This window comes from Balaenoptera physalus (assembly GCF_965194825.1).
Source record: "Balaenoptera physalus genome assembly, chromosome: 20".
Classification (NCBI taxonomy): domain Eukaryota; kingdom Metazoa; phylum Chordata; class Mammalia; order Artiodactyla; family Balaenopteridae; genus Balaenoptera; species Balaenoptera physalus.
The window spans coordinates 16,331,606-16,350,542 of NC_138901.1; the positions used below are offsets into that span (position 1 = coordinate 16,331,606).

The window sequence follows — 18,937 nt, forward strand, 5'->3', positions numbered from 1 at the left end:
AATAGATTATTTTATCTTTGCTTAATCAGTTTGTCCACCACTTTTCTGGCCATTTAAGTAATTCATACAGCCCGCTCAATGCAACTTTAAAAATTATTAGTAAAAGTATTTTATGATATATTGTACAAGCAAAGCAAGGGGGCGAGGCTATTGAAAACAAGAAAGAGGTAATATAAAAATGAGAAATCTAATTTCCTATCCTCAGAAAGCTTATAATCAATTGCAAGAGAGCACACATGAAAGATAAATAAATTGAGGACTTCCCTGGTGGTCTGTTGGTTAAGATTTCGCCTTCCAGTGCAGGGAGTGCGGGCTCAATCCCTAGTCGGGGAGCTGAGATCCCACATGCCTCCTGGCCAAAAAACCAAAACAAAAACAGAAGCAGTATCGTAACAAATTCAATAAAGACTTTAAAAATGGTCCACATCAAAAAAAAAAAATCTGTAAAGAAATAGACAAACCATAATTAGTTATATAAGCAATGAGGGGACTATATAACATGAGTTAGTTTAGATCAAACATTGAGATTTCACTGTACTTTTCTTTTCATGGCCTTATGTTAAAAGTTCCTGAGCATTGATTTGACACTTTCCACTCCTAATTATTACTTTCAAAAAATACTCTTTTTATGTCTTTGCTTTGTTTCCTATTTTTATAAATTATTTATTTATTTATTTATTTATTTTGGGGTGTGTTGGGTCTTCGTTTCTGTGCGAGGGCTTTCTCTAGTTGCGGCAAGCGGGGGCCACTCTTCATCGCGGTGCGCGGGCCTCTCACTATCGCGGCCTCTCGTGTTGCGGGGCACAGGCTCCAGACGCGCAGGCTCAGTAGTTGTGGCTCACGGACCCAGCTGCTCCGCGGCATGTGGGATCTTCCCAGACCAGGGCTCGAACCCGTGTCCCCTGCATTGGCAGGCAGATTCTCAACCACCACGCCACCAGGGAAGCCCTTTGTTTCCTATTTTTAAGTTACCCCTCTATCCATGGCAAATGATTATATCATTCTTGTTACAACTATTTTTCCTTTAAGAAATTTCATCTAAGCAATCCTAGATGTAGACTGATAAAACTTACGTTTTCTGAAAGTCTGCCTCCTGCTCCTGCTTCCTTCTTTGTCTGTGTGTTTATTGGGTCAAATTAGGCAAATGTGGGAAGCTAGATAGTCTTCAACTAGTGGTATTTTCTTGTCTTTATTACATCATTTATTCTAGTTTCTATTCACTTGCAAAATTTGAAAGTAAGGCACACCAATATATAGTTACCCAAGGGGCTCTTCTTTTAAGTTCTCTGAGAAACACTGACAGCACATAAACAGATTATGTTTTAACTGATAGTTTCATTTGAGGGTTGTTTTGAAAATCTTGGTTAGATGCCATCTGGTCCTTTATAAAACCTTAGGGTTTTGGAAAAATTGCTGTATCTTAATTTTTTTCCATTAGATAATGAAGAATTTCAACCTTAGACCAGGTGAATAGTATTTTTTAACCTGAAAGTTCCAACAAGTCTCACTAACCCTCAATCCCATCTTCCCCCATTTAAAAGCTAGGGAGGGGCTTCCCTGGTGGCGCAGTGGTTAAGAATCTGTCTGCCAATGCAGGGGACACAGGTTCGAGCCCTGGTCCGGGAAGATCCCACATGCCGCAGAGCAACTGAGCCCGTGTGCCACAACTACTGAGCCTGCGCCCCAGAGCCCGTGAGCCACAACTACTGAGCCCACGTGCCACAACTATTGAAGCTCGAGCGCCTAGAGCCCGTGCTCCACAACAAGAGAAGCCACCGCAATGAGAAGCCCGTGCACCACAACAAAGAGTAGCCCCGCTCGCTGCAACTAGAGAAAGCCCGTGCACAGCAATGAAGACTCAGCGCAGCCAAAAATAAAATAAAATAAATTAATTAATTAATTAAGAATAAAATAAAATAAAAGCTAGGGAGGCAACAATGCTGTTCTGATAATTTCCAGATTGTTTCAAGTATATAGGGTCCCAAGAATGTTGTTTATATTCTAAATGTAAGCCTTTATATACCCAATTTAGAAAGAAACATGAATTTTCCTTTAAGTTAAGAGCTACCACCTTTACTTTGTTAAAAAATCTGATCATTTAAATATGCTATATTTAAAGCATTTAAGTCACTTTCAAAATTACCACTGGGATTTATATTTAAAATCAACAATAAGACTGAAATATTTGGGTGTTTTTCCATATGTCCTCAGTAATTCTAATATCCAACAGGAAATTAAAAGCAATATAGTATTTAAGAAGGCTATGATAGCTTGTTTATTTTGTTAACATTCCTTTCAATTCATGTTCTGTTTGCTTTCACCTGACTTTTGACTTGAACTGCCCTAAATAATAGAGATTGGAGGATGGTAAGAAGGAGAAATTGATAATTTAAGAAAGAATCTAGAAGAGTACTCTCAGAACTTATATAAGATTTACCTAATTTTCTGTATGAAAAGTTTGTTTGTAATAGATGTTTTAGGTTTTATAGCTTGTCTAATCTATTTGTTTGTCTTTACAGCAAGACAGATCGGCTTGCCAAAGGATCAGAATGTTACCAAAAGAGCCTTAGTTTAAATCCTTTCCTCTGGTCCCCCTTTGAATCATTATGTGAAATAGGTAAGCTTGTAGAGGTGGCTACGGGAGGGTTCTCCCATTTCTTCTTCCTCTTTTTTTTCCCCTGCTTAATTTTTGGAGAGTGATACAAATTATCCACAAGAAAAGTATTTTTCAAAGCTAAGGGCTTTTAAAATTGAGAACAAGAAATAAGGTAGAATCATATGTTTCAGGAGTAATGTGCCCTTTCTTGTGTCCTCTAGAATGAGTTGTATTGTGAGCATAACACTAGCCAAAATAGCATTCTGGGTAAGAAAAGAAATTAATAGAATGCCTAGAGCAGAAACTGTTCTATAAATAAGACCTGGATAATATGGGGGGAGAGTGTCTCAGTATATATGTTCCAGGATGCATGAAGGATCATTTTAAAACATTGCTGTGTCTTTACATGGAAGTGCTCAAAACTTTACTATGATTTCTACAGGGTTTCACCTCTCCACCCTCACTCCTTACCTTGAGCAAAATGAGATCTAGTTGCTTTCTGCTTTAAAACAAACACAGAAATCTACATTTTCCTGTGATTTATTATATTTAAAGTCAGTGTCATTGTGGTTTAGTTTATTTCCTGAATTTACAGCTTTATCTTAGGGGTAAACTTTTACAATAAATTGATGGATGGGCTTTTGGGAGATAAATCTGATTCACTGAAACAGACAGAAGAACTTTAAAACTCTGGATAAGGCCTTATTTCCACTGATTTATGCATGCTTGAAAAAAAAATTTAACCTTCCTTTCCTCAGAGGCAAACTTTTTTTTTTCCCCTTCACAGGTGAAAAGCCAGATCCTGACCAAACATTTAAATTAACATCTTTACAGAACTTTAGCAGCTGTCTGCCCAACTCTTGCACAACACTAGTATCTAATCATAGTTTATCTCACAGACAGCCTGAGACAGTTCTTACAGAAACACCCCAGGACACAATTGTAAGTATATTATACACTAGTGTTCAAAATATTGTGAAAATGAAAAACAATGATCTGAACTAAATAATGTATCATAAATGACATGGTAGAAATTTTCTGTTTCAGGAATTAAACAGACTGAATTTAGAATCTTCCAATTCAAAGTACTCATTGAATACAGATTCTTCAGTGTCTTATATTGATTCAGCTGTAATTTCACCAGATACTGTCCCTCTTGGAACAGGAACTTCCATATTATCTAAACAAGTTCAAAATAAACCAAAAACTGGTCGAAGTTTGTTAGGAGGACCAGCTGCTCTTAGCCCATTAACCCCAAGGTAAGACAAATAAAAGATACTTTAAAATGTGCTGTAATATTAAACGATCATATAGTAATTCCTGTATTGGTAATATAAATTAATATGAACAGCAACTTATAAATCATTATGGAAATAGAGGTATTTAATAAGTCAATAATGAACCTATTCCATTTTCAGAAAATGAAGTAATAGAAATACAGTACCTGTGATAAAAATTCCTTCTTAAATATTGGAGAAAATTTTAAAGCATGCCTTATTCAGCTGGTGTATGAATTAAAAAAATATTGTGTTTATGGCTGTGCATCAGTGAACCTCTTAAAATGTTGGAATGCTTATGATAATAATCAGAGTGACAGCAGTGGTTATTGTTAAAGTGCTGTATTCCAAAATGGGAAGGAAGAATTGACACCTATTGATATGAAATAGTTTGTCAAATTATCAGAAATATATGTATGTATAAATATAGGAACCCAGCCCAGAGGATACATATCCAAAAGAATCAAAATAAAAAATTATGTTAAAACAGACTATGAGTTGGGTCCCAGGGCCAGGGAGCTACTAAAATAGTATGACCATGAGATTACAAAACTCATTGAATCCACAGATGTGTTCATTGGTTTCTGGAGACATTTTCTCTGTAATAGGGTCTAAATCCCATAAATTCCAAGAATTTGAAGTAATTTGATAATTTGGATCTTAGCTTTTACAAAGCCACTCTTCTTTGTTTCTAATAAATCTCCTGAGTCAGTAGTTGCTGCTCAATTTAGTTTCTTGATTTTTTTTTTTTTAATTTTAGTTATGGTGGGTGGAATAGTCTACATTCACAGCTTATTTTTAATCTGCCCCTCAGATCCTCAATGCCCCCAAGACTGATTTGCCATTCTCTTCCTTTTAGACCTTCTAATTTAAGTATACTGCTGCTTTATATATGCCTTGATGACTTTTTGACACCTTGATTTCAACCTCTTCTCAGTTTTGGGATTTTGCCATTAGAAACCCCAAGTCCTGGAGATGGATCCTATTTACAAAACTACACTAATACATCTTCTGTAATTGACGTGCCATCCACCGGAGCCCCTTCAAAAAAGGTATTTTCCATGTAAAATACAGTTTTGGTATTGATGAAGGAAATTCATTTAAAATTCCAATCTGTTAAAGGCAATTTCAGAATCCAACTTTCTTTAATTGCCGTTGCTTTAGAAGAGTTTATCTAAATGTAAAAGAAGGTCGTCATTATCATAGCCTCCGGTCATAGTAGGAGACACAAAGCTGGTTGCTCTTTTGGCCACGTAAGTTTGTAACTCACAAGTATAGTTTATTTCAGCATATAGCTAAATAAACATATTCAGATTTTTACTTTTTATTTCCTTTTTTTAAAAAACAAAATTAAGATTGTTTCTATCACTTTGAATGTAAATAATGGAAATTACACCTGCCATAGTTTTTTCTTGTCCCCACCACTATGTTTGTTTTTTAATTATACTAATTAACATGATAAAGCCAGCTATTTCTGATAATAAAATTTTTATAGTGGATCCTCATACAGGTGGAGTAAATATGTAGTAAATGTGTAGTAAAATGAAAAATATTTCACAGTATCCTTATAGTAAATACTGCAACAAGACCGAGTTGCAACTGCGACTCTTTTTATAATGTTCTTTTATTAAAGTCTGTGGCAGTAGAAGCCAAAGTGCTGTTTATTTAAAACATATCTGTGGTGCACGGTATCTTATGTGAGAATTAAATTAGTTATATGTAAAATGCCTATTGCCGTGCTTAATAGATGTTTAAGAAATGGAAGCTAAATGAGTCAAACTGGTATGTGAATGACTGATATAGCCCTTTTACCCTCCTAGAGAGACATGTTTCTTCTTGTTTTGTTTTTACTCTTTTACTCCTGAACTTCCTTAGAGTCAGCAAAATTTTTTTCTATGATAGCTTCTTAATGAGTGATAATAGGAACTCCAAGAGTGGTAAACAGGGTCTATAAAGTAGTTAATATGTGGATTATTTTAAATAAGATTTTTTTAAAGTTGGCAACTACCTGCTGTTGTATTATTATGGGAGTGAAATATAAGTGTGGAAATTAGTTTATTACAGTTATGAGAAGGCATAGTAGGATGATGGTTAGCATGCCAGGTGAAGTAGGCCAAAACCATGTGAGTCAGAGTAATTAAGGACAAGTTAGGCAATGAACAGGTACATGATTTCATTGCCCAGTCTCAACCTCTTCCTGTCTCAACCTCTTCTGCCTCTGTTCTATTACAAGACATTCCTGGAAAAGCTATACTTCTAGGTCTGCCTGCAGTATCAACTAAAAATATCAAACCGAGTAGTGAGTTCAGTAGATAGTTCTTTGCTAAATAAGGACCAAAGTTGACTAAGTTTTGTCCCTTGGGTGAATGTAGAGGTCCTAATCTGTGGAAGGAAGAGGAGGAAGTGTTATAAAAGTTTTATTGTAAGGGAGTGGTAGATTAGGTGAAGATATTCAGTGGATAGTTAGTTATAGAGGAAAGACTATGGCCAAGTGATAGAAATAATAATTGAAGGGTTAAAATGGCCAGGCTCTCCTAGGGAAAGAGAGAGTAGCTAAAGATCTTAATTTGGTAGTAAAAAAAATTTTTTAGTATCCACTGACACGGTAGCCAGAGATCACTTTATAAAGAAGTTAAGTGAGGACTTCCCTGGTGGTCCAGTGGTTAAGACTCCATGCTTCCACTGCAGGGGGACATGGGTTCATCCCTGGTCGGGGAACTAAGATCCCTCATTACGTGTGGCGCAGCCAAAAAAGAAAAAAAAAAAGGTTAAGTGATGAAAATAAATAGAAATAAGGTAATAAATTAGAGAAAAGAGAAGGGGCAAGCAGAGACCAGTTAATAGAAGATTGAACACACCAGAAAGAAATGCTAATTCTAAGAGCAATATTCTTAGAATTTGGAAAATAATTGGATGATTTTTTTTTAATCTACTCCTCTGAATTACTCTAGAACTGTTTTTACTAAGTGCCAAAGAAGGGATATAAAATCTTACTGTATTATTATTTCTTTATGTATACTAAGTTAGATCATAAATCTTGAGAATAGTAGCTGTCTTAAAATTCTTTAGCATTTAGCCCAACTGGGAAAGTCTTCTAGGAATTTTGAGCCTTTCTCTGGAAACTAAAGTTGAAAGATGAAAGGATAGTATAAGGGTAAAAATACTGAGGTTAATATGGGGAAATAGGCTGATGTTCATTCTAATATAACATTAAATTAACCTAAAATGACATAAATAATGACATTAATAGTTTGTGTTTTCAGATGATAGTATATAATATGAAATCTTGTATTGGGAAAACGTAGATGGGCACATCATGATGTCTTTTATCATTTACAGTGCAATTTATAATTCACAAACCTTAGACTTTTTGTGTTTTACAGTCTGTTGCCAGAATCGGCCAAACTGGAACAAAGTCTGTCTTCTCACAGAGTGGAAACAGTCGAGAGGTAACTCCAATTCTTGTTGCACAAACACAAAGTTCTGGCCCACAAACAAGGTATTTATTATGGTGTCATTATTTGATATTGTTTCTTATTGTGAAACATGATTGTAATCTTTCCGTTTAGGCGGGTTTTGACTGTCCCAAGAATTCTAGAATGACTATTGTAAATTTTGAATATGTTAAATTTGAAATTTCTAACTTACTGAAAAACGAGTTTAATTTTTAGTTGAGTATTATAATGCAAATCAAGACAGGAGTTAGCTAAAATACCTTTTTACTCTAATTGCCTCATGAATTTGTTTAAACTAGATATTCTGAGCAGTCCTCCAAAATAATTTTCTTCTTTTTTTATATGATCTTCTCCACTGGTCAAGTACAGATAGATTATTCTCACCTTCCCCTATTATGCATTTCTGTAAATAGATCATAATACTAATCTTCCAATAAATCTTCAAATAATGAATCCATTTCCACACAGAAGTGGTGTTAAATAGGATCTCTCTTCTTGTTCAAGGACTCAAAAATAAATTATAGCTAATATTTTAAGAGAAAGCTCCAACTTTGTCTCCTAAAATAATGAACATGTACCATAAGTCTTAAAACAGACATACGTGTGCATATACCTTGACTATATAAAAGGCCTCAATATTTCTAAAATGCCAGGATGGTAAGTCTCATCATGAGGGCCAGCTCTCAGGCAGGTGACAGTGATTGCCTCAGGCTCGGTTATGAGAAGGAGCCTGAGGCCTCCTGCAGAGCATCATTAATCAGGCCAAGTATATGCTAGTCTTGAAGAATACATAAACATAATTTACTGAATTATACATTTCACTTTAAACAAATATACTAACTGTAATATGCATCAACTATAATGATTTTGTGTTCTTTGTATTATTCCATTTTATCTTCTCTTTTTTTAAGGTATAGTTGATATACACCACTTTATCTTCTTTACTGCTTGTTTTAGTTTCCTACAGCTACTGTAACAAAGTACCACAAACTGGGTGGCTTAAAACAACAGAAATTTATTTACTCACAGTTCTAGAAGCTATAATCCAAAATCAAGGTATAGACAGGACCGTGCTTCTTCTGAAGCCACTAGGAGAGGATCCTTATCTCTTCTAGCTTCTAGTAGCCCCAGGCATTCCTTATTTTGTGGTAGCACAACTCCATATTTGCCTCTGTCTCCACATAGCCATCTTCCCTGTGTGCCTCTGTATTCAGATTTCCTTTTTCTTATTAGGACATCAGTCATACTGAATTAGGGCCCACCCTGATGACCTCATCTTAACTTGATTACATCTACAAAGACCATATTTCCCAAAAAGTTCACATTAACAGTACTGGCGGTTAGGGTTTCAACATATCCTTTTGGAGATACAATTCAACCCATAACATTGCCTTATTAACACTTACTCTTTATTTTGTCTTTTTAGAGGTCGTTTTAGGGTTTATATTACACATTTTAACTTATCAAAGTCTACCTTCACATAATACTATACCATGTCACATACAGTATAAAACCTTATAACGGTATATTTTCATGCTCCTCTCTCAGTCTGTATGCTATTGCTGTCATATATTTTACTTCTATAGAGTGATTGTTGTAGTTTCTGCCTTAAATAGTTATCTTTAACAGAGTTTTTTTTTTAAATAAGAAAAAGAAGTCTGTTTTATAGATACCCACATATTTACTGTTTCTGGCGCTCTGTTTCTGTAGATCCAAATTTCAATTCGGTATTTTTTTTCCTTCACCTTGAAGGACTTCTTTTAACATTTCTTGTAGTCCAGGTCTGTTGGTAATGAATTTTTTTTCAGCCTTTGTATGTCAGAAGAAAGTTTTAAGTTCACCTTTGTTTTTATTTTTGAAAGATATTTTCACTGGGTATTGAATTCTTTTTAAAAAATATTTATTAATTAATTAATTATTTATTTATTTTGGCTGCACTGGGTCTTAGTTGCGGCATGCAGAATCTTCATTGAGGCATGCGGAATCTTTAGTTGTGGCATGCGGACTTCTTAGTTGCAGCATGTGGGCTTCTTAGTTTCAGCATGTGGACCCTTGGTTGTGGCATGCATGCAGGATCTAACAGTTCCCCTACCAGGGATCGAACCTGGGCCCCATGTATTGGGAGCACGGAGTCTTACCCATTGGACCACCAGGGAAGTCCTGGATATGGAATTCTAGTTGACAGGTTTTTTTTTTTTCTTTAAAGATGTTGCTTTACTGTCTACTGGCTTGCATTGTTTGTGGCAAGAAGCCTGTTGCCATCCTCATTTTTGTTTCTCTGTGTATGTAATCTGTCTCTTTTCTCTGACTCTTAAGATTTTTTCTTTATCACTGATAATTAAGCCATTTGATTATGATGTGCTGTAGTGTGTTTTCTCCTTTCTTGGCCTTCAAATTCATTGAGCTCCTTGGATCTGTAAGTTGATAGTTTTCATCAAATTTAGCTAATTTTGGGCCATTATTTCTTCAAAAACTTTTTCTGTCCATGTCCCTCTCTCTCATTCTGGGACTTCAAGTACATGTATATTAGACTGTTTAAAGTTGTCCCACAGTTCACTAATACTCTGTTCTTTTTTGTTTCCAGTCTTTTTCTTCTCTTTCATTTTGGATAGGGTTTACTACTGTGTCGTGAAGCTAACGAATCTTTTCTTCTGCAGTGTCTAATCTGCTGTTAATCCCATTCAGTGTGTGTGTGTGTGTGTGTGTGTGTGTGTGTGTGTGTGTGTGTGTGTTGTGTGTATTTTATCTTAGGCATTCTGTTTTTCATCTCTAGAAGTTTGATTTTGTTCTCTCCTTAACATGCCTATGCTTTCTTCTACCTTTTTTAACATATGGAACTACATTTATAGTAGCTCTTTTAGTGATCTTAACTACTAAGTCTTACTGTGTCTGTTTTTTATTGATTGGTTTTTCTCTTCAGTATAGGTTATATTTTTCTGCTTCTTTGCATGCCAAGGTTTTTTTGTATGCTGGTTATTGGAAATTTTACGTGGTTGAGTGCTGGACTTTTTGTATCCTTTTAAGTATTTTTCAAGTTTTGTTCTGGGATGCACTCAAATTTTTTTTTTAATATCTTTATTGGAGTATAATTGCTTTACATTGTTGTGTTAGTCGCTGCTGTATGACAAAGTGAAATCAGCTATATGTATACACATATCCCCATATCCCCTCCCTCGTGCGTCTCCCTCCCACCCTCCCTATGCCACCCCTCTAGGTGGTCACAAAGCACCGAGCTGAACTCCTTGTGCTATGCAGCTGCTTCTCACTAGCTATCTATTTTACATTTGTATATATGTCAATGCCACTCTCTCACTTCCTCTCAGCTTACCCTTCCCCCTCCCCGTGTCCTCAAGTCCATTCTCTATGTCTGCGTCTTTATTCCTGTCCTGCCCCTAAGTTCTTCAGAACCACTTTTATTTTTAGATTCCATATATATGTGTTAGCATGTGGTATTTGTTTTTCTCTTTCTGACTTACTTCACTCTGTACGACAGACTCTAGGTCCATCCACCTCACTACAAATAACTCAATTTCGTTTCTTTTTGTGGCTGAGTAATATTCCATTGTATATATGTGCCACATCTTCTTTATCCATTCATCTGTCATTGGACACTTAGGTTGCTTCCATGTCCTGACTCTTGTAAATAGTGCTGCAGTGAACATTGTGGTACATGACTCTTTTTGAATTATGGTTTTCTCAGGGTATATATATGCCCAGTAGTGGGATTGCTGTGTCATATGGTAGCTCTATTTTTAGTTTTTTAAGGAACCTCCATACTGTTCTCCATAGTGGCTGTATCAATTTACACTCCCACCAACAGTGCAAGAGGGTTCCCTTTTCTCCACACCCTCTCCAGCATTTATTGTTTGTAGATTTTTTGATGATGGCCATTCTGACGGTGTGAGGTGATACCTCATTGTAGTTTTGATTTGCATTTTTCTAATGATTAGTAATGTTGAGCATCCTCTCCTGTGTTTGTTGGCAATGTGTGTATCTTCTTTGGAGAAATGTCTATTTAGGTCTTCTGCCCATTTTTGGATTGGGTTGTTTGTTTTTTTGATATTGAGCTGCATGAGCTGCTTGTATATTTTGGAGATTAATTGGTCAGCTTTGTTTGCAAATATTTTCTCCCATTCTGAGGGTTGTCTTTTCGTCTTGTTTATGGTTTCCTTTGCTGTGCTTTTAAGTTTCATTAGGTCCCATTTGTTTATTTTTGGTTTTATTTCCATTTCTCTAGGAGGTGGGTCAAAAAGGATCTTGCTGTGATTTATGTCATAGAGTGTTCTGCCTATGTTTTCCTCTAAGAGTTTTATAGTGTTTGGCCTTACATTTAGGTCTTTAATCCATTTTGAGTTTATTTTTGTGTATGGTGTTAGGGAGTGTTCTAATTTCACTCTTTTACATGTAGCTGTCCAGTTTTCCCAGCACCACTTATTGAAGAGGCTGTCTTTTCTCCATTGTATATTCTTGCCTCCTTTATCAAAGATAAGGTGGGATATGTGGGATGCACTTAAATTACTTGTTAACAGCTTGATCCTTTCAGGTTTTGCTTTTTAATTTGTTCGGTGGGACAAGAGCAGCCTTTAGTCTGGATTAATTTTGCCCCACTTTGAGTACTCTACTCAATGACCTGTTTAGTATGAGGTTTTTTCACTCTGGCTATTGAAAATATGAGCCATTCCCAGCCCAAGGTGAAAACATTCTGTATGATAACATAATGATGGATGCATGTCATAATACATTTTTCCAAACCCATAGAATATACAAAACCAAGAGTGACCTCTAAGGTAAACTATGGGCTTTGGATGATTATCAATGAGTGACAATGTGATAGTCACTGTAGATTCATTAACTGTAACATTGTACCACTTTGGTGGGGGATGCTGATAATGGGGGAGGCTGTGCATGTGCGGGGGCAGGGAGTATATAGAAATTCTCTGTACCTTCCCCTCAGTTTTGCTGTGAACCTTAAACTGTGCTAAAAAAAAAAAATAGTATTAATTAAAAAATTATCATTAAAAAGTAAATTGGTCAACCCAAATGACCTCGCTTGCTGAAATCTCTACATTGAGATTGTGTCTTTGAAAGCCTGTGCATTCTTTATTCACTGGTCAGCTTCTCTTTTATTTTCAGAAGCTTCTTTGACCGAGACTCAGGTAATTAGTAGGATTTCCCATAAGCTGTATAAACTGTAAATAGTTTAGTCCATAGACTTACTGTCAATTAGATAATTTGAGGTTTAAATCTGCTTACTTTCTAACAATGGAATTCTTTTTTTTTTAATTGAACTATAGTTGATTTACAAAATTGTATTAGTTTCAGGTGTACAGCAAAATGATTTGTTATACATACATATATATATACATACATACATTTACATATATTCTTTTTCAGATTCTTTTCCATTGTAGGCTATTATAAGATACTGAATATAGTTCCCTGTGCTATACAGTAAATCCTTGTTTATTTTATGTATAGTGGTGTGTATCAAGAATAAAATTCTTATCTCTTAAGATTTGCCTTTAAAGTAAAAAAAAAAAAAAAAATCTATCCAAGTGATTATTAGATTCCTTTTGCTCTAAACAGAATAATCCCTTGGTGTGGCTGTTTGAATTTACAGGGTAATAACTTCCCAGGTATCAATTGTTCTAGTTTCTTTTTCTCGGTAACTTGCTATAGTTGCAAACGAGGGCTAGAGATAATTGGTTTATAGATGTGTTTACTATTTATTGACCCATAATTTTTATGTGGATTGTTTTAAGTTCAAATTAGCAATTTCAGATAGAGTGAAGATCTGTGCTATAATTTTTATCATTTTATCGTAACAAGAATCATTTTTTAAATAAGAGTTTTCATAGGGGGATGAGAAAAGGACTGATCTCATCAATTTTAGAATGCAAACATATTGAATGCATATTTTTTAATATACTTGAATTGAAACAATAGTTAATGGTCATAAACTGAGTTTTTTTTTTAATGTCTACTTTTATAATTTTTTAGTACAACACCTCAGGTATTGAGCCCCACTATCACATCTCCCCCAAATGCACTGCCTCGAAGAAGTTCACGACTTTTTACTAGTGACAGCTCTACAACCAAGGTAATTTAAAGATTTCTGTATGTCACATTTACTTAATGCTTCCTCCTCTAAAATTTCTGTTCATCGATGACTTAATGTCTGATGAATAAATTATACTATTTAAAAATTGTTTAATGTTTTTTAATTTGGAGGACCATCTGTAACATTTGTAAATCTTCTTGGTCCTTTAATAAATATAACATTGTAGAAATTACAAAATTATAGTGATGGAGAGCAGGTCAGTGGTTATTAGGAGTTAGAACTGAGGGGAGGATGTGACTTTTACAGCATAGCACAAGGGAATTTCTTTGTGTAGTGGTAGAGCAGTCCTATATCTTTATTGTGGTAGTTGATTACACAAATCCATACATGTGACAAAATTATACTGAACTATATACACCAAAATTTTTTAAAAGGTGCATGTGAAAACTGATGAAATCCAAATAAGATCTATAGTTTTGGTGCTAGTGTTGTACCAATTCCAATTTCCTGGATTTGATGGTGTACTACGGTTATGTCAAATGTTATCATTGGGAAAAATTGTGGGAAGAGTAAATGGAAATTTTCTGTGTTTTCTTTGCACGTTTCTTTGCACAATTGGAGGAACTTATACCTTTGGTAAATTTTCTTCATCCATTGACAAATATTATGGACAGTCTTTAACTCTGACATATCAGCAATTTTATACCTTATAAATTACAATGCTCTGAGACAATTAGATAGTTGTTGTATCTACTTACTTTCTTATTTTTAAATAATAAATGAAAGTGATGGGTTTTTTTTAATGTTTGTTTGTTTTTTTTTTTCTTTCTTTCTTTATTTGGCTGCGTCGGGTCGTAGTTGCGGCACATGGGCTCTTCGTTGCGGCGCGCGGGCTTCTCTCTAGTTGTGGTGCTTGGGCTTAGTTGCCCCACGGCATGTGGGATCTTAGTTCCCCAGCCAGGTATTGAACCCACGTCCCCTACATTGGAAGGCAGATTCTTAACCATTGGACCACCGGGGAAGTCCCAAAAGTGATATACTTTCAATAAAGAGAAATGCTTAAAGCTAATGTACCTTAAACACTAGTTAGTTAATATGATTTATTTTCAGAATTGTTGCATTTGAAATTAAATGACTTTGATGACTTTTGTTTTCTGAGAAAAATACAGATCAATCAAAACTGTTTATTTTATATCTAATACTTGAGAAAAAGGGTTGGGAGGATGTCTAAAATAAATGAGTATAATAAGTGTGGGATTTTCCTTCTTGTTACAGGAGAATAGCAAAAAATTAAAAATGAAGTTTCCACCTAAAATCCCAAACAGAAAAACAAAAAGTAAAACTAATAAAGGAGGAATAACTCAACCTAACATAAATGATAGCCTAGAAATAACAAAATTAGACTCTGCAATCATTTCAGAAGGGAAAATCTCCACAATCACACCTCAGATCCAGGCATTTAATCTACAGAAAGCAGCAGCAGGTCTGTTTTAAATGCTTAATATCTTCTTTGTATTTTATTTTATTCACTTATTTTAAGTAAATTTATTTATGTTCATTAAAGTGCTTTCCATTTTTTTCTGGATAGATGTTGGAATTTTTAGTGAATTATTTTGTAATTAGCCTTTCTAGAAAACCAGACTGCTTTACTGTGTTTTTCTCCTTTGTTTACTACATTGTTTTCTCCTAGAAGGTTTGATGAGCCTTCTTCGTGAAATGGGGAAAGGTTATTTAGCTTTGTGCTCATACAACTGCAAAGAAGCTATAAATATCTTGAGCCACCTACCATCTCACCACTACAATACTGGTTGGGTCCTGTGCCAGATTGGAAGGGCCTATTTTGAACTTTCAGAGTACATGCAAGTAAGTATGAAAAATAGTTATATATGCCTTTCTAGAGATAATTTAAATTTAATTAAAATGCTTATGCTTGAGAAGGCTAGATCTAAAGGGTCAGTATTTATTATGTAATGTCTATATTTATTTTGTCACTATTTATAATTTATCAGCACAATTCTTTCTGTGTTAAGGGGTAGTTTAAATTCTTTGGGATTACTTGAGATAGATTTGTAGAGAGCCCAAGTCATCCATACATTCTTTTTTTTTTTTTAATTTATTTTTCCTTTTTTTTTTTTTTTTTTTTTTTGGCTTGTGTCGGGTCTTAGTTGGGGCACACAGGATCCTTGTTGAGGCATGCAGGATCTTTTTGTTACAGCACACGGTCTGCTTGGGTTTCTCTCTAGTTGTGCCGCTCGGGCTTCTCTCTAGTTGTGGCGGGCAGGTATTCTCTCTCTAGTTATGGCGCGCGGGCTCTGTAGTTTGCGGCATGCGGGCCCTCTCCTTGAGGCACGAGCTCAATAGTTGTGTCACTTGGGCTTAGTTGCCCCACAGCATGTGGGATCTTAGTTCTCGACCAGAGATCGAACCCGCGTCCCCTGCTTGAAAGGTGGGTTCTTTACCACTGGACCACCAGGGGAGTCCCCATCCATACATTCTTACGTGAAACATTTGTACTCTACTTAGTTGGATCTGAAAATATGTATTTACCATGTAATAGATATTTATAATCAATTCTTTCTACTATATATATAGAGTTCTTACTGGGATGACTTTTTGGCATTTAGTATGTTTTATAAATTTAATACTATGAAGAAAGTTGTATGTAATCGAGAACATAACGTCCGTATTACAAGGCTTTTATCATTTTAATTTTAATTATATTTGTTGCTTAAGTTATCTGTTTAAATCAGGAAAGGAGAGGATGATTAGCCTAAAGCCAAAGAAAATTCTAATTTACTCCCCATTTCTTCTTTCAAAGCACTTCATCCCCCGCCCCTAAACTTAAAATTAGAAAAACATTTAAAAAAACTTTAAGAAACCTATATATTAGTAAAATTTCTCTAACATAAATTATTTAAATTGATAATAAGGTCACTTATTTGCCCTGATTACTTTCAGCATATATTTGAGTGCATGTTGTATCCTAGACTCTCTTCTGTACTGTAATATAGCTAGACAGATAATTGCTTGCCTTCAGAGAGCTTACTTTCTAGTAAGAGACATATTGTAAGCCAATAAATATATAAGGACAGGCAATAAGCATATGAAAGAAATAGCAATAAGTCATAGCAATAAGCAATAATAATAGCAATAAGCATATGATGTAGCAATAAGTCATATGATAGAAAAATGAAGCATGGTAAGGAGATTGGGAGACAGTGAAGTATGGTGCTATTTTTAAAAAACATGCTCAGAAAAAGGTTACTTCTCCCTTAATGAGCCATGCAAAGCTCTAGGGGTGAAGTGTACTTCCAGGTAGAGAATAAATGCAGAAGATACCTATTCTTGTAATTTTGAGTACTAAAGAAAAAAGAGTTGTAGACAGAAAGACTTTTTCATTTCTGGATTGTGATTTTTTTAATTGGTACACAGGTAAAAGCTTTGTTCGGATTATTTCTTATTTATTGTTTCACAGGTACTTTACATGAATTTTATTGTTACCCCTAATTATAGAGCAGATGTAGACCCAGATATTTAACTAAAGAAAGCCTTTGTTTCAACTTAATTTAATAAGTTGTTTTTTTCATTTTCCTTTTTGTCTATGGCACAGTCACTTTTCAGAGGAAGCAATAGATTCTGAAAAATTTTAAACCAGAAGGTTTCCAAAACCTGTATTTGGCAGGTGGTTAGGTCTGTCTTCTCTTAACCAATGCATGTTTGAAAAATGCCCATTTGAAAAACTTATCTGTATAACTTTTAAGGGATATCAGGGAAGTCACAAATCTAAGCTAATTTTAGATAGTATATGGCCATATCTAAGAATTGTTCCTATTTTTCTAGTTTTATAAATTCTGTTTCCATATTTTGTCATCTTCATTTCATTAAGAGTAAACCAGATATTCCTTATTCTAAACTAAACTTGACTTTAAGAATTTTTAACTTACTGAATTGATAAACTGGGGAGCTACATAACCCAAAGCCTCAAACTTCAGGGGAGAGAAGCACAGTTCTGGAAGCTTTGAGTGTGGTGAGGAAAAACTTTGACCTGGTAGCTGAGAAGGGACCCTAAAGTCAAGAGAGTGCTGCAGAAGAAAAGGGAATTATACTAGGCAGGGACTATAGTTCCTAGCAGGTAAGACATTGGTGGAAATATTCAGTGCTCAACATGCCATAGGGTTGGCGGCCAGCCAAGCGTGTTTTTCCCCTAAAGTTTTCAACTCAACCTCTTAATAATCAGTACAAAAATAGGTTTTGTATTACAGAGGTCATTCTTCTCTCACCTTTCCTGAGAGTTATTCTATAAAGCCATAATTAAAACATGGAATAGTGTTTTTTGAGAATAAAATAATTGACTTCTTTTTAAATTATTAACTTTGTATAGATCTCTCTTCTGTCTTTTTGGTGGAAACAAATTTTCTTTTCAGAATTCATGTTCCTGCCATGACTTGTTTATAAAAACTAGGTTAAGTGTGAATATGATTACATCAGTATTTGACCTACCATGGAAGCTTCCTCAATTTGGCCATGTGTTAGTATCAATACTAGTTCACATAAACACTGTAAAACAAGGCAGCATTTAGGTCCTATGAGAACAGTGCCCAGCACTCTCCCTCTATATATGTAAATTGTATCAACTTGTTTTCCCCTTACTAGTTTTTATATTTCAGGCTGAAAGAATATTTTCAGAGGTTAGAAGAATTGAGAATTACAGAGTGGAAGGCATGGAGATCTACTCTACAACACTTTGGCATCTTCAAAAGGATGTTGCTCTTTCAGTTCTTTCAAAAGACTTAACAGATATGGATAAAAATTCACCAGAGGTAAATTAACTGAAACACTTTGCTTATGTGGCTATCTTTTTTTAATTTTTTTTTTTTTTTTTTTTTTGCCTCACCAGCGCAGCTTGTGGGATTTTAGTTCCCTGACCAGGGAGTGAACACGGGCCCTAGGCAGTGACAGTGCAGAGTCCTAACCACTGAACCACCAGGGAATTCCCTGTAGCTATCTTTTGATCATCTTTACCAAACGGAAATGACCCAAATCATTCATTTAGTATCACCCACACTTATTTTCGTATTCTTCTGTATAGGCAGGGACTCAGAGAAGAAGGGGAAATCCTAGAGTATATGGTGCAGATTCACAAATAGAAAAATCATAAAGCAGATATTTCATTCAGGGTTAATCAAGATTTGGTTTTGTTATAATTGCTGTTGTCACCAAGAGTAGAGTTCATTAAACAGAAATAGAGATTTTTTTAAAGTGCTCATTTTAAATTAAAATAATAATTTTAACTGTCATTTTAAGACATAGGCACAGTTTACATGTTTCAGTCCTATAAGGATTTTATTTCCGTGCATCTCAAGAATACTGGGTGGTACTTCTGTAACATATTTAAGCTTCTGTAGTCTCCATGAACACTGAATTGGCAAATACTGAACCATTGCTCCTAGGGGAAATATACACACACATATCACACTTTGATCCACCAGTGATCACTAAAGCACTGCAAGTATTGATTTTGGTTTTACAAATAAATTTTAGAAAGTAG

At 35.0% G+C, this 18,937-nt stretch overlaps 1 protein-coding gene across 13 annotated transcripts in view; it reads left to right on the plus strand.

The window, feature by feature from the left end:
• Positions 1 to 18,937, plus strand: part of CDC27 (cell division cycle 27) — a 57,230-nt gene that overhangs the window by 24,792 nt on the left and 13,501 nt on the right. For 6 of the 13 annotated variants that reach the window (XR_014257899.1, XR_014257900.1, XM_082443301.1 and 3 more), the window contains exons 5-13: positions 2,520 to 2,617; positions 3,384 to 3,538; positions 3,644 to 3,855; positions 4,811 to 4,925; positions 7,239 to 7,372; positions 13,329 to 13,428; positions 14,665 to 14,872; positions 15,080 to 15,252; positions 18,057 to 18,209. Coding sequence is in view for 11 of the 13 variants with exons in the window: in XM_082443301.1 (XP_082299427.1) it covers positions 2,520 to 2,617; positions 3,384 to 3,538; positions 3,644 to 3,855; positions 4,811 to 4,925; positions 7,239 to 7,372; positions 13,329 to 13,428; positions 14,665 to 14,872; positions 15,080 to 15,252; positions 18,057 to 18,209 (1,348 nt within the window). In the remaining 2 variants the exon portion in view is untranslated. The remainder of the gene's footprint in view (positions 1 to 2,519; positions 2,618 to 3,383; positions 3,539 to 3,643; positions 3,856 to 4,810; positions 4,926 to 7,238; positions 7,373 to 13,328; positions 13,429 to 14,664; positions 14,873 to 15,079; positions 15,253 to 18,056; positions 18,210 to 18,937) is intronic. The other 7 variants (XM_082443302.1, XM_082443296.1, XM_082443299.1 and 4 more) reach the window with 3 other exon arrangements.